This window comes from Benincasa hispida, chromosome 2 (assembly GCF_009727055.1).
Source record: "Benincasa hispida cultivar B227 chromosome 2, ASM972705v1, whole genome shotgun sequence".
NCBI lineage: Eukaryota > Viridiplantae > Streptophyta > Magnoliopsida > Cucurbitales > Cucurbitaceae > Benincasa > Benincasa hispida.
In genome coordinates this window covers 17,963,134-17,975,884 of record NC_052350.1, presented here as the reverse complement: position 1 = coordinate 17,975,884, position 12,751 = coordinate 17,963,134, and the positions used below count along the sequence as shown (strand labels likewise).

Here is a 12,751-nt window from a genome sequence, read left to right as displayed (position 1 = left end):
AACCTCGACCAATAAATTTCAACAAGTTTGATATGATTGAATTTTCGGTTTGTATTCAATTGTTAATAGTTTTAAAAAAAGAGTTGAATTTTAGAATTTAAACAGCCGCTAAAACGTCGATGTTTTCCAAAATAATTGTGCAAGGCAACTGAGTTCAAATCTTTCATGCATATTTTTTCTCTTATTTTTCTTTTCCTTTTTTTTTTTCCCCAATTCAAACCTACCATATCAGTTGTACTGTACCTTTAATAATTAAATAATTATACATATATATCCTAAGAAACAAATGTGAACGCCGGAGAGAGCGGCTTTGAAGGCAATTTTGTCTGGCAAATCCAAGACCTGCTAAAGCAATGAGAAACAAGATCAGGAAAGCAGCATTAAACCTAAAATATATTCATAATTTTCTTTAGTAAGATGTTAAGATTATAACTTTTGGGAAATATAGCATATCCGAAAACATTCCTTGCAAGTCGAGCTTAATTTGTCAATCCAATCATAGATCAGTGGATTAAGCATCAATTATCATTCTATAGATCAAATGTCAAGCTTAACTTCTTCTTCGCAGTTTTTAAGTTTATAAATATTATGAGCTAAACAATAAATAAAACAATTACTTATTACAACTTTGTTAATGAAAGTTTTAGGGAAGCTCAGTTCTTATATTTTGTTATGTGAATCAAAACAAAAGCATATGGCAAGTAAATTTTACCTCCAAAAATAAAACGGGGAAGATATAGCATACAATTTTATTTATTTATTTTTTGGATATATTATCCCAAAAAATAAAATTAAAAAAAAAAAAAACACTAAACTGAGACAGATATAAAGAATATAAAAATATTGTTTCTCTGTTGCCATTTTGAAGCATGCCTTCTCACAATCCATGCTCCAGCTGATGATGGTTTATGATTCTAACATCTTTTATCATGCATATGTCTTACTTTGCAACAAGCAGCAGCATTGCAAGGGAATCATGGATTTTCTCAGTAACCAAACATCTGATATTTCCTCTACACTACAGACAACAGAAGAAGGAAAAAGAAGGTCATCAATAAGGCAACAACAACAATATTCTGTTCTTTTCAATGTTGCTATGCTATTTTGTTCTTTCTTTATTCTCTAAATCATTACAGCCTACTCTGGGTGTTTAAAAATATGCCGCTTATATTCTAAGAAGCATGGAAACTTTAGTTTGCCTACTGTGTCTGTCAGACACATGTCAAACACTTGGACACTCGACATTCATTGGACACATATTGGACACTGGTTAGTGCAACAAATATGTTGGACATGCATAGACAACTTGTTGAATAGATTAAAAAGACACATAAATGACAATAATACTAAATTTTGAGTGTAAAATACATCAAACTAATTTTTTTAGCATAATGCAACAACCCATTTAGTTTGAATTTTCTTCTAGTTTGAAAATGATATATACTTCTAGAAATATATATTTTAATAAACGTGTCCTTGTCGTGTAGCTATCCTGGATTTTTAAAAAATGACATGTCATCTTGTCTGTGTTTCGTATCCGTATTTGTGCTTCTTAACTTATAGATATACAATTTGAGGCAGATATGAGATCTAAAGAAAAACAAAAAAAAACATTTGATAAGATGAACATGACATTGATGGGAATAACGAGCTTACCAATATACATTTTGAGGAAGAGTCAGGAAAGGAATATCGGCTATATCTGGGGCTGGGAGACTTGAGGGGCAAACAACTGTTTCATTGTTTTGATCTTTATGAACTTCAATATTTCATCTGCTTCATCCACAACGACCACTTGATTGCCTCTAAAAATTGGTCGTTTCTTTGCAGTGCTCTAATCATGTTAATATAAGTTATCCTATCCGGTTCTATCCTCTTTTCTCTCATTTCTTTCACCAACCAAGCAGCTTCTTCAACCATCCCTGCTATTCCATATGCCTTGATCAATGTGTTGTAGCTGTACAAATCAGGTTCAAGTCCACATGCTTTCAGTTCTGTCAGAACTTCCGCAACTTCGTCGATCCATCCTCGTTCTCCATAGATGTTAATCATGATGTTATATGTGTAACGGTCACGTTCAGAACTTGACTCCTGCATTTGCTGTAAGACACTTCTGAAATTCTCCATTTGGCATTCCTTGCCATAAGCATCTAACATACAATTGTATGCTTCAAGGGAAACTGAAAAGCCGTTAAATTTCATTTTATGAACTGTAGATGACATGTTTTTGAAGTCCTTATTCTTTCCATAGGCAGATATCATAGTATTATAAGAGATTACATCAACCAAACCCCTTTTCTGAGCCAGCCTAAACAGATTTCTGGCCTTGGTGAAAAGCTTGGATTTCCCATAAACATCAAGCATGACATTCAAGGTCACGGTATTTGGGGCAAACCCACATTGAAGCATTTCATCAAAAAGCCTAGAAAGCTCATCAACAGGCAGAGCACGAGAACAGCAATTTATGACACAATTATACATTTCCTGATCCCAAGACACTCCACTCTTCAGTATCCTATAGTATAGATCTGCTAGCTTATGCACCATGCCACATCGTTGGTAAATACGAAGCATGTCCCGGAACAGATATATGTCCGGAACAATGTCCTGTTGCTCATCCATCAAGTCAAGAACTGAGCATGCATCTTCCAACAATCCAGCTTTAACATACATTCTCACAACAACATTGAATGCAATCAAATCCAAAGGAATGCCTGATGATCTCAGACTTAGATAAAGCTTCTCTCCATCAGAGAACCTACCCATGATGCTGTAGATATCAATCATTGTGCACGTGATATGCAAGTTTGGTTTGTTTTCATGCTTAGGCAGTTGAGTGTATATCTTAATTGCATTCTCGAGATGGCCCAACTCTTTACATGAACAAATTAGCAAATGATACAAATTCTCCTCAAAATGATGATCTTTCCACTCTTTTTCCCTCAACACTTTTAAAGCATCATCCACTAAACAGTGCTTCACATAAGCCATTGCCAGAATCGAGCAAGATGTCTGGCTGCTAAGAATTTTCCGATAGAACGACCCTGTCAAGAGGCTAGGCACACTTTTTATTCTTCTAGCCTTTTCATATGCTTGTACAAGATTTCCAACAATGGAAGAAGGCCGGCATCCAATCTTTAACATGTCATTAAGAGTTTTAAGCGCACCTCCTTCATCCTCATGTTTGGCTTGTAGGCTTATGAGGGTGAATAAGTTAGAGGCATTTGGCATATATCCTTTCCGCTTGAGCTCCTTATAGTACCATTCTGCCATTTCATAACTACCAGCTCGACCCCAACCTTCGATCATGGAGCGGTAAGTCGTTTCATCAGGTTCTACTGCAGAGTTCTTGATGCCCAAGAACAGGCGTTGAGCAGCATCCATATTTGATGCCTTTCCATACCCAGTAATCAAGGTATTATATGCAATGATATTGGATGAAAATCCAGCTTCTTTCATTGAGGCAAACACAAGTTCAGCTTCCTCCATTTTGCCTTGCTGACAATAAGCATTAAGCATTACTAACCAGTTCTCTAGATTTGGTATTACTTTATCTTCTTGCATTAATTGAATCACATCTTCTGCTTTATCATACATATTCATACGCGTGTATATTGTAATCATAGATGCATATGCTGTTTCACAGACAATTCCAAAGTTTCTCATCTGATTAAAGGAAAACTCCGACTCCTTAATGTCACAACCCTTCTGATAAAGACCCATAAGCATTCCAAATGTTGCAACATTGGGATGCACTTGGCATTCCAACATCATTCGAAACCATTTCGTACCCCGCTCTACAAGCCCCAATTTATAACAAGCATAAATAAGCGTGTTAAAAACCTGAAAGTCCAATTGGGAACCTAACTCAGCTCTAACTTCTCTAATTAGCTTCTCAGCAGCATCCCAATCTTCCTGCCTCCCCAACACTCGAAGAACCAAATTATAGGCACTCACATTCTGTTCTAATTTCCCGTTACTTCTCATCCACTCAAAAAATCCCAACGTTTTGGAATCATTACACTTCTCTAGCCTTTTTAAAATAGCATTGCAATCCTCTAAGCTCAAATCGGAGGATATAGTGGAGTAATTAACATCTAATTCGCCACCATTGAAAATAATATTCTCGAAAACTTTCTCACTACTATTCCTACTGAAACTAAAATACGAACCTGACGCTCTCTTTGAAGGCTTCTTACCGCCAAAATATTTCTTCCTGGCGTCGATTTCATCAGCAGAAAATTTGGATTGGGAAACGTCCGACGCCTCCGGTTCGACCTGAGAAACTTTAGAGGGCTTGTGAACCCTAGCGAGAGAGTTATTGAGATGAATATAGCCAGTGATGGAGAAAACAGAGCAGCAATCAGAGAGGAGAGCTGAATTGACCGGAAAATCGAGCTTCTTAGAATCAAAAGAATGTAAAGAGAAGGAAAATTTGAGGGAGGCCATGGGTGAACATTAAGCTCAGAAATCAGAGGTTAGTGGAATGCATGGTGAAGAGAAGCAAAATGGAAAATTAAGGTCAGGGAAATGAGGGTTTATGAGAAGAGTATTTACCATAGCTTTTTGTGATGGAGAAGATAACGGAGATTGAAGCAGTGGAGGAAAGTAAGCGATCAAAGAATTGTCTGTCAATCAATATCTCAGCTGAACAGACGTACGTGGTGATTGTACAAGAGCTCATCCAATTCAACAATCATTCTCAATTACATTTGATTCTGTTTGTGCTGACTTCGGCTTAAAGAAAATGTGTTTTTAAGTAAAAATTTTGGTTACATTACCGGTTTAATCCCTAAATTTGAAGTTGGTCTTTTTTAATCTAGATATTTTGAAGTCTAGAGATTAAATTTGAATAAATTTTAAATTATAAAGATCAAAATAATTTTTTTTATTAATTTCTAATTTTGTATCCAATATGCTATCCTTAATTTTGTGTAAAAAAAATCTTTGAATTTTTAATTGATAGGTCCGTGAGCTTTATAAGAGTGTCTGCTAGGTCTTTAAACTTTTAATTTTGAATTTGTAGGGTGTTTGGGTGATGACATGAGATGATATGAGTTGATGTAGAAGACGAAGAGACAATAAAGAGAAAAGAGAAATTTGGTAGATGAAGGATTGCACGATATGGTGGCTATCGCAGAGTTGCAATTTATTAATGTATGAAATGCCACTTGGCACAAGAAGATAGGCGGAAGATAACAACCAGGAGAGAGAAGAATAAAAATTAACAACCAAATAGTGAAAATGGAAAGTTGAAGAAAAAACAGAGAAAATGGAGAAATTCCTTTTAAAAGGAAAAATGGAAAAGTTGGGCGCCTCTTTTTATCATCCCCCGCAAGTGAAAGAGGAGTTGTCGAGACTATAAGCTTGGTCTTGAGACTGAGAAAGAGAGGACTTGGTAAGTATTTTTTCATGATGTCTGCGAGTTGGTCTTCAGAGGGGAGAAATCTGACTGAAAGTTGCTTGGAGGCAACCCTTTCTCTGAGAAAATGAAGATCAATCTCAAGATGTTTTGTTCGATTGTGTAGAACAGGATTTGCGGCCATGTAGGTGGCGCTGAGATTGTCACAGAGTAGCAGAGGGGTTGATATTCCACTAATGCCAATTTTAGTCAGAATGGATTGGATCCAGAGAACCTCAGCAGCAGCGTTGGAAAGACCACGATACTCTGATTCGGCACTAGAACGAGAGACTACTTTTTGCTTGGAGGAGCACCATGAGATGAGGCTCGAACCTAAGAAGACACAGAACCTGCTTGTGCTTCGTCTGTCATCTGGGCAGCTAGCCTAATCGGCATCGGTGTAGTAGGTTAAGACCAAAATAGAGGATTTGGTCAAAAGGATACCATGACTAGCCGTGCCTTTGAGATAGTGAAGAAGCCTTTTTGCTGTTTGAAGATGTGAAGAGGTTGGGGCGTGCATGAACTAATAGAGTTTGTTGACACTGAAACTGATGTCGGGTTTGGTTAGAGTGCAATATTGGAGGGCTCCTACTAAGCTTCTATATTCAGAGGAGTTGTCCAGTGGTTGTCCATCAGTGAGTGACAAAGTGGTACCAACGGCCATAGGAGAATGAACGGGTTGGTAGTTGGTGAGATGTGCACGATCAAGTAGGTTGTGAATGTACTTAAATTGAGATAAGTGTAAATGGTTTGATGGGCGGGCTACCTGAATACCAAGAAAAAAAAGATAGATCACCAAGATCTTTAAGTGCAAAATGAGTGTGCAAACAACTGATAAAGTGTTGGATAGTTGCAAAACTATTGCCGATTACAATAATATCATCAACATAGATGAGAAAGATGATTAGGGTGTGAGAGTTGCGAAAGATGAACATAGACGTATCAGATTTTGCATTTGAGAAGCCCCACTGCATCAGACAGGTGCTGAGCTTTGAAAACCATGCACGGGGGCTCTGTTTGAGACCATACAAGGCCTTATAGAGAAGCAAGACATGATCCGAATGATGATTGCTTATAAAACCCGGTGGTTTTATGATGTACACTTCCTCAGATAGGCCACCATTGAGAAAAGCTCCCGCTCGGCCCGAAAATCGAACCCCTTCTAATCCATTAGGCACGTTAAGCTATCGGATGACCCAATTGTTGGATAATGCAATGGATAGCACAATTCAGATGGTTGTAGGCTTTACAATTGGACTAAATGTTTCAAAGTAACCAATACCATAATCTTGGCTAAAGCCTTGAGCGACCAGACAGACCTTAAATTAAGCAATCTCACCTGATGGAGTCTATTTAAGCCTAAATACCCACTTACTACCAATTACCTTGCGATCCTGGGGAATAGATGTCAAGGACCATGTGTTGTGAGTGCCTCATATTCCTCAAGCATAGCTTGTTTCCATTTGGAATGAAGAAGTGCTTCCTTATACGACCGTGGTTATGTTTTCTCCAAGTCAGTGACAACGGATAACCAAGCCTTTAGTTTAAAGATGCCCATTTTAGATCGTGAGATCATAGGATGGGTATTGATTGTGAGAGGTATTGGGGTTAATGTCCTAAAGTCTCGTGTCCTGTAGTTTGTAAACAGTATGTACGAACGCTTGTGTTGTTAATATATGATATTTACTTCACATATTGTATTTTTGCTCGATTAAATGTTTTATTTGCTTTACCACAAACCAATAAACATAAAATCCCTAGTTATCTGTATGTGACTCAAGCATGTATGTGGTGACATACAAATGGATCATGTCTTGAGTGATAACCAAAATGGTCTATAGTATATGGATATAGAAGGAAAACCTTATCCTGATAACGTTACGGACGCGACCCGCTTTGTGGAATGGTCACAAGTGTTGTGACTTGTCACAGATGGTCTGATCCTGATCATTCGTGTTGGGGACATGCGAGCGAGGGCGTCCTATATAAAGAGTTTGTATAAGACCTAACCACGAAGTGTTAACGTCTAACACCATTCATGACAAAGACTTCACTTCACTAGGAATTTAACGAGTCTGGACCGAAAAATGGTGGTTGTTAGGTTTCAGTTCCCAGAGTTGTTCTAACCGTAATATTGAGAATGTCTCATCCCAGTGAAGGGGTATGATCACCCGACCGTGCGTTTGTCCCTGCCTCACTGGGCGCATCATTGCAAAATAGGAAGTCATTAACTTGGTACGAAACTGTTTTGCAAAATGATCTGGTTTAACAAGTGGTTTAGCAAAAAATTTTTATTAAAGTTTTGTTTGGTTTTTTTAGCAAACATTTTCAAAAATGGCAACAACCGCGTTATTGTGTTAAGCGCCAAAAAAAACTAACTGGCAAAATTCGCAACATGGAAAACACATGATCACACGAACTGATATCGACGGATCTCATGTGTTTGCTTTCGGCGTAGGCTTGTCCTCCTATTCCAGCCCTAATGCCGCTCGAGAATGTTCGGGAGCATACAAGCGGTGGGACAAGGCGAAATGAGAAGGTCGGAGCTCACATCTTGGCAAGTCTTTTTGAAGTCTTTGGCCAAAGAAACATCGGAGCTATGGTCTCAGCGCTGAAGATCATGGATTCCTTACAGGGGAATTGTTTGAACAACCCGTCTGAACAACTTATGCTTATGAGGCTCTTAAATACTATTCACTCAAAATGTTAAGAAGGCTCCCTGTTCATGACATGGTGCTAAATGATGATGGTCCACTTGCAATGTGGCATAAAAGTTGAATGCGTCTCCATCGATGAGGGTAGCCAGGTTAGTATAGATCCTACATTCTTTTTGCCGGAGAGTCTTCCTGCACTTTGTTAGCCCTAATGTGATTTCTTAACATCTAACGCTGAAGTATAAACCTTACAAACCTCCTCAGACAAGTTTACACATACCAATATTACTGAAAAATAAGGAGCAGCAAAAGGGTGAGGAAAATGTACTTCATCTCTAGGACAGTTCCATTAAGAGGTTCGACCTCAGGAAACGAATCCTGCACCTTCTACTTAATCAACTCTGCAAAGGGGAAGAAAAAGAATGGTGGAAGGAAAAGGGGAAGAACCCTGCAACCCCGCTTGTCGCAACCAAGGAGGCGTCACATAGTTGCTAAGGGACAAGTGTTCCATTGAGCAAACAAGATGGACCAACGGAAGAGGAACTGTCCTCGTATCTAAAAGAGAAGAAAAGCAACCAAGGCACCAAGGCAAATTAAAGATAAATTAGTACTTGTCTTGAAAGCTTGTTTAGTGGAGAATGAATGATCTTGGTCATAATTGGAATCTAGGGCGCACTACCATGTCTGTCTCTTCTTTAGGGGATTAATTCTTGCAACAGCTGGAGGCTGGTGTAGATGAGATGACTGCGAGTAAGGCACGGGCACGCATCTCAGCTTGGCAGTAGGGAAGGAACTCAAGTTAGCTTTACAATACTATCACATAATGTTTCTTATTTATGAAGATGATGTAATATTGTTCCTTGAAAACTACAAAAGGACTTATTTCTATAAGTGTTTATTGTCAAGTGTAAATATAGCTTCCTCTTTTTTTAAGATAAACGTGTTTTAATTTATAAAGATGTCAGTTTTTATTTGTCATAGAAAAATTTGAAGTCGAATTTATATGTCTAAGGTTAGCCATTAATTCCCTCCATAAGACTGAAAATGTTCAGAATGTCGTAACTCAATCAAAACGTGACGAATTTCTCCAAAAGAAAATGCGCAACTTGGGCATCTACGTTTAGGGCACATCAAATCTCGAAATAGTGATTGAGAGATTGAAAAGAATGGACTTCTAAGTGAGTTAGAAGAAAATTCTTTACCTGTGCGAATACTTCTTGAAGGGTAAAAGATGACTATAACGACTTTTACTGAAAAATGGTTTTACGAGCCAAGGAGCCTCTTGAGGTTAGGACATTCTGACCTTTGTGGCCCTATGAATGTGCGAGTCCGAGGTGACAATGAGTATTTATCAAGTTTTTACTGATGTATTTACTCCAGGTAACGGGTATGTTTTATCTATGCACAACGGAAGTCGAATCCCTTCGAAAAGTTTAAAGAGTTCAAGGCTAAATGTGAAGAAAGCCATTGGAATAGACGGATAAAAATCACTTCGATCGGAATCAAGGATGAGAGTTTGGACTCCGTATTCCAAGACTATTTGATTAGAACATGACATCCGTTTCCCCCAACTCTTAGAAACCAGGTACACCTCAGCGGAATGGTGTAGCGGAGAGGAGAAATAAGACTTGTTAGACTATGGTTCGCATCCGACTACATCGATTACGCTTCCTTACTAGACTCATTTTTGGATCTCAACAGTGGAGATTGTGGTGTACAATTACTCAACTGTGTTCCCTCCAAGAGTGGTTGTAAGAACACCCTCGAAGTTGTGGAACGGGCGCGTAAAAACAGTTTTTACGTCAACTTCCACATTTGGGGATTGCCTGCACATGTGCCTTGCAGGCTAACTCCAAGATTTGCGAACCACGCGTCCAAGGTTGTGCTCTTTGTAGGCTACCCAAAGGTACATATGGGGGTTTAAATTTTTAATGATCGCAACGAAAAAATAGGTGTTTGTTCAACAAAACACTAATTTTTTAGGAGGAGGACATATAATGGAGCACAGTTCACAAAGAAAAAATTCCGTGTTACGTGAGCTTTCAATGAAACTACTGAAACTTCAACAAGAGTTGTTGAAGAGCTTCTACATCAAACAAGAATTATTGATGGGGTAAGTTCAATATCCAGTAGGGGTCGGTTCCACCTGCAAGATTTTGAGTGGAACCGTCGATCTAGTGGGTAGGGTTGCAAACCCACCTGTTGCCGCTATCTGGGTTTTCATCATGAAACTCCTTCTAAATAGTACGCAATATGGGGCGACGTTGAGATCCGTTGTCTTATGAAGAAAGGAGGCAAATGCAGAGGATCGTTGACGCGGGATGATGGTCAAGGCCCATAGATCTCGAGAATGGAATATTACTTCAAACTCAATATGGGAATCTTGTAGATCAGCCTGATGGTGTTTGGCCCTAATAGGTTTGAAATGGAAGTTACAAGTGTAAACGGGTGCCAATTGGGAAGGTACAGACTTCAAGGCTCGACTATGTGGCCAAAGAGGTTATACCGGCAGGTAAAAGGAAATCGATCTATGAGGAGAATTCGTCTGTTGCAACTTTAAAGTGCGATCCGCATCCTCTTGTCCAGCACTTATTAAATAAAATGAGATCTGGAAAATGGACGTCAAGACGACCTACTGACATGGCAATCTTGAGGAGACCAATTTTATATGGTGCAAGCCCTCGAGGGATCATAGCCCAAGCTCAAGAGCAAAGGTTTTTGAAACTGAACGGTCGCCATTTATGGACGGAAACAAGGCATCTTGATTTTGGAACAACGATTGATACTGGTGCATCTAAGTCATTATGGCTTTGAACAAAAACGTTTGAATGATACCTTCGGTCTACAAGAAGATCATCAACGCTTCAGTAGTCTTCTTAGTTGTTGTATGTAGACGTTTGTTTCTACTCATTGGGAATGATGTATTTTGTATACCCTTTCCCTGTTAATTATCTTGTTCTGAGCATGCCGATAATTAGATTTATTTACATAATTGTATGTGTTGAATGTATATAATTTGTATTTTGGTCACGGTGAGATCGGAGCGATCTGAACACGTTCATAAAACTCTCGGTATGAGATCCTTCAATTGGTATTAGAGCCAGGTTCTGATATTCCGATTTCATCTGTTGCAACAAAATGAAATTTACATTCATGGTGGGTGTATTTCTACGCTGTTTAATTATTAAATTTGCTGTGGTTTGCCAGATTAATGGATGCTTTTGGGGTGATTAGCCTCGGTTTGATTTAGATCATTTTACATTTGCGGTTATTTGTAAAGGCCCTTGTGTTTTTGGGCATTAATAATCATTATCGAGTCTGTATTCAAAGTTTGTTTGATGTTTTGAGCCGTTCTTCGAAGTTCTGGGCAAGCGTTGCGGCTCTTCGAGGAAGGAGGCGATCTAGGGTTGATCGCATCGTGCGAAGTTCTGGGCAAGCGTTGCGGCTCTTTGAGGAAGGAGGCGATCTAGGGTTGATCGCATCGTGCAGAAGATGTTCTACGTGATGTCCGTTGATTGCATCGTAAAGATGAAGGAGTACGCGATCACTGATGAACGCATCGGTTAAACAATGGAGAATGCGATCAAGAGTTGGTCGCATCGGGTTGATGATCGAGTACGCGATCGCTGAGTATCACATCGTGTAGAAGTTGAGATGCTCACAGATCGCTTAATGCGTGGGCGCGCTAGACGATCATTTAGGTCAGCCAGCTTCATAGCTTAGTAACTAACTAAATTATCACTTAGCATTGCAAGGTAAATTGTTTACCTGGTTGCACACATCATGTAGACGATGAGACACTCGTGTATCGTTTAAGGCACGGGCGCTAGATGATCGTTTAGGTCAGCAAGCTTCATCGCTTAGTAACTGACTAAATGATCGATTAGTAACTCAAGGTAAATCGTTTACCTGTCGTCGCGCTACACGATTGCATGGAAGGTCAGGCTTCGCAGCCTCGTCGTTGTCTACGCGATTGTTTACTTATGCTTCTATCGTCTAGTATGTGCTGAACGATTGTCTACCTACTGGAGTATGCTACACGATGAAGACCTCCTGGCGGTTCAAGACCAAGTTCGCCTGTGAACCGGTTTACTCGATGAAAAATGTACTAGATAGGATTTTTTTCATTCCCATTTTTTTGTAAAGGCTCATCCCAGTCCATTAATCCTTTACTTATTACATGCAATGTATGTTTTTATATGTCATATGGTATGCACATATAGTAAATCCCATCTTAGGTTATGCAATGGTCATGCATCATCTCATTATTGTAATTGTTATAATTTAGAGAAGCATGATTTAATTATGTAAGAGCATGCTCATGCATCATTAATATAAGAGTTATATTAATGCATGCATAACAAGCATTGACATGCATCATCTTTATACTATAAATGTTATAGTATAAGGGTGAATGATAACATGTTTGCTTGGTTGTTACGTGTTATATAAAAGTTATATATAGTAATAACCGGACATTGTATGAAGCATGACACAGGTTATTTTATAATTGTTATAAATGCCTAGTTGTGCACAATGGTTTTAGTTGTTTCTTTTTAAAAGTTAAAAAGAAATTAGAACTAAAAGAAATAAGAAAGACATGCATGCTCACTTAGGTTTAATTCATGGTTTTAAAGTGTTTAAAACTTGGAGCACATAGACCTAAGATCAAAGTTCTAATATGATTAGCAACCCT

At 38.6% G+C, this 12,751-nt stretch overlaps 1 protein-coding gene across 2 annotated transcripts; it reads right to left on the bottom strand.

Moving 5' to 3' along the window:
- Positions 1 to 631: 631 nt before the first annotated feature.
- LOC120071268 (pentatricopeptide repeat-containing protein At4g30825, chloroplastic) lies at positions 632 to 4,713 on the bottom strand. 2 transcript variants are annotated; one of them, XM_039023441.1, is made up of 2 exons: positions 1,657 to 4,713; positions 632 to 1,018 (listed from the first exon to the last, which is right to left on the bottom strand). In XM_039023441.1, exon 1 carries the CDS (start codon positions 4,447 to 4,449, stop codon positions 1,762 to 1,764), a length of 2,688 nt encoding a protein of 895 aa, XP_038879369.1. In that variant the 5' UTR covers positions 4,450 to 4,713; the 3' UTR covers positions 632 to 1,018; positions 1,657 to 1,761. The 2 variants fall into 2 exon arrangements, with proteins under 2 accessions (XP_038879369.1, XP_038879370.1); XM_039023442.1 differs by having other exon boundaries at positions 632 to 1,013.
- Between the last annotated feature and the right edge of the window lie 8,038 nt (positions 4,714 to 12,751).

What these genes read in the sequence shown, in the direction of transcription:
- LOC120071268 (XM_039023441.1), bottom strand. Translation starts at nt 4,449, where the DNA reads ATGGCCTCCCTCAAATTTTCCTTCTCTTTACATTCTTTTGATTCTAAG.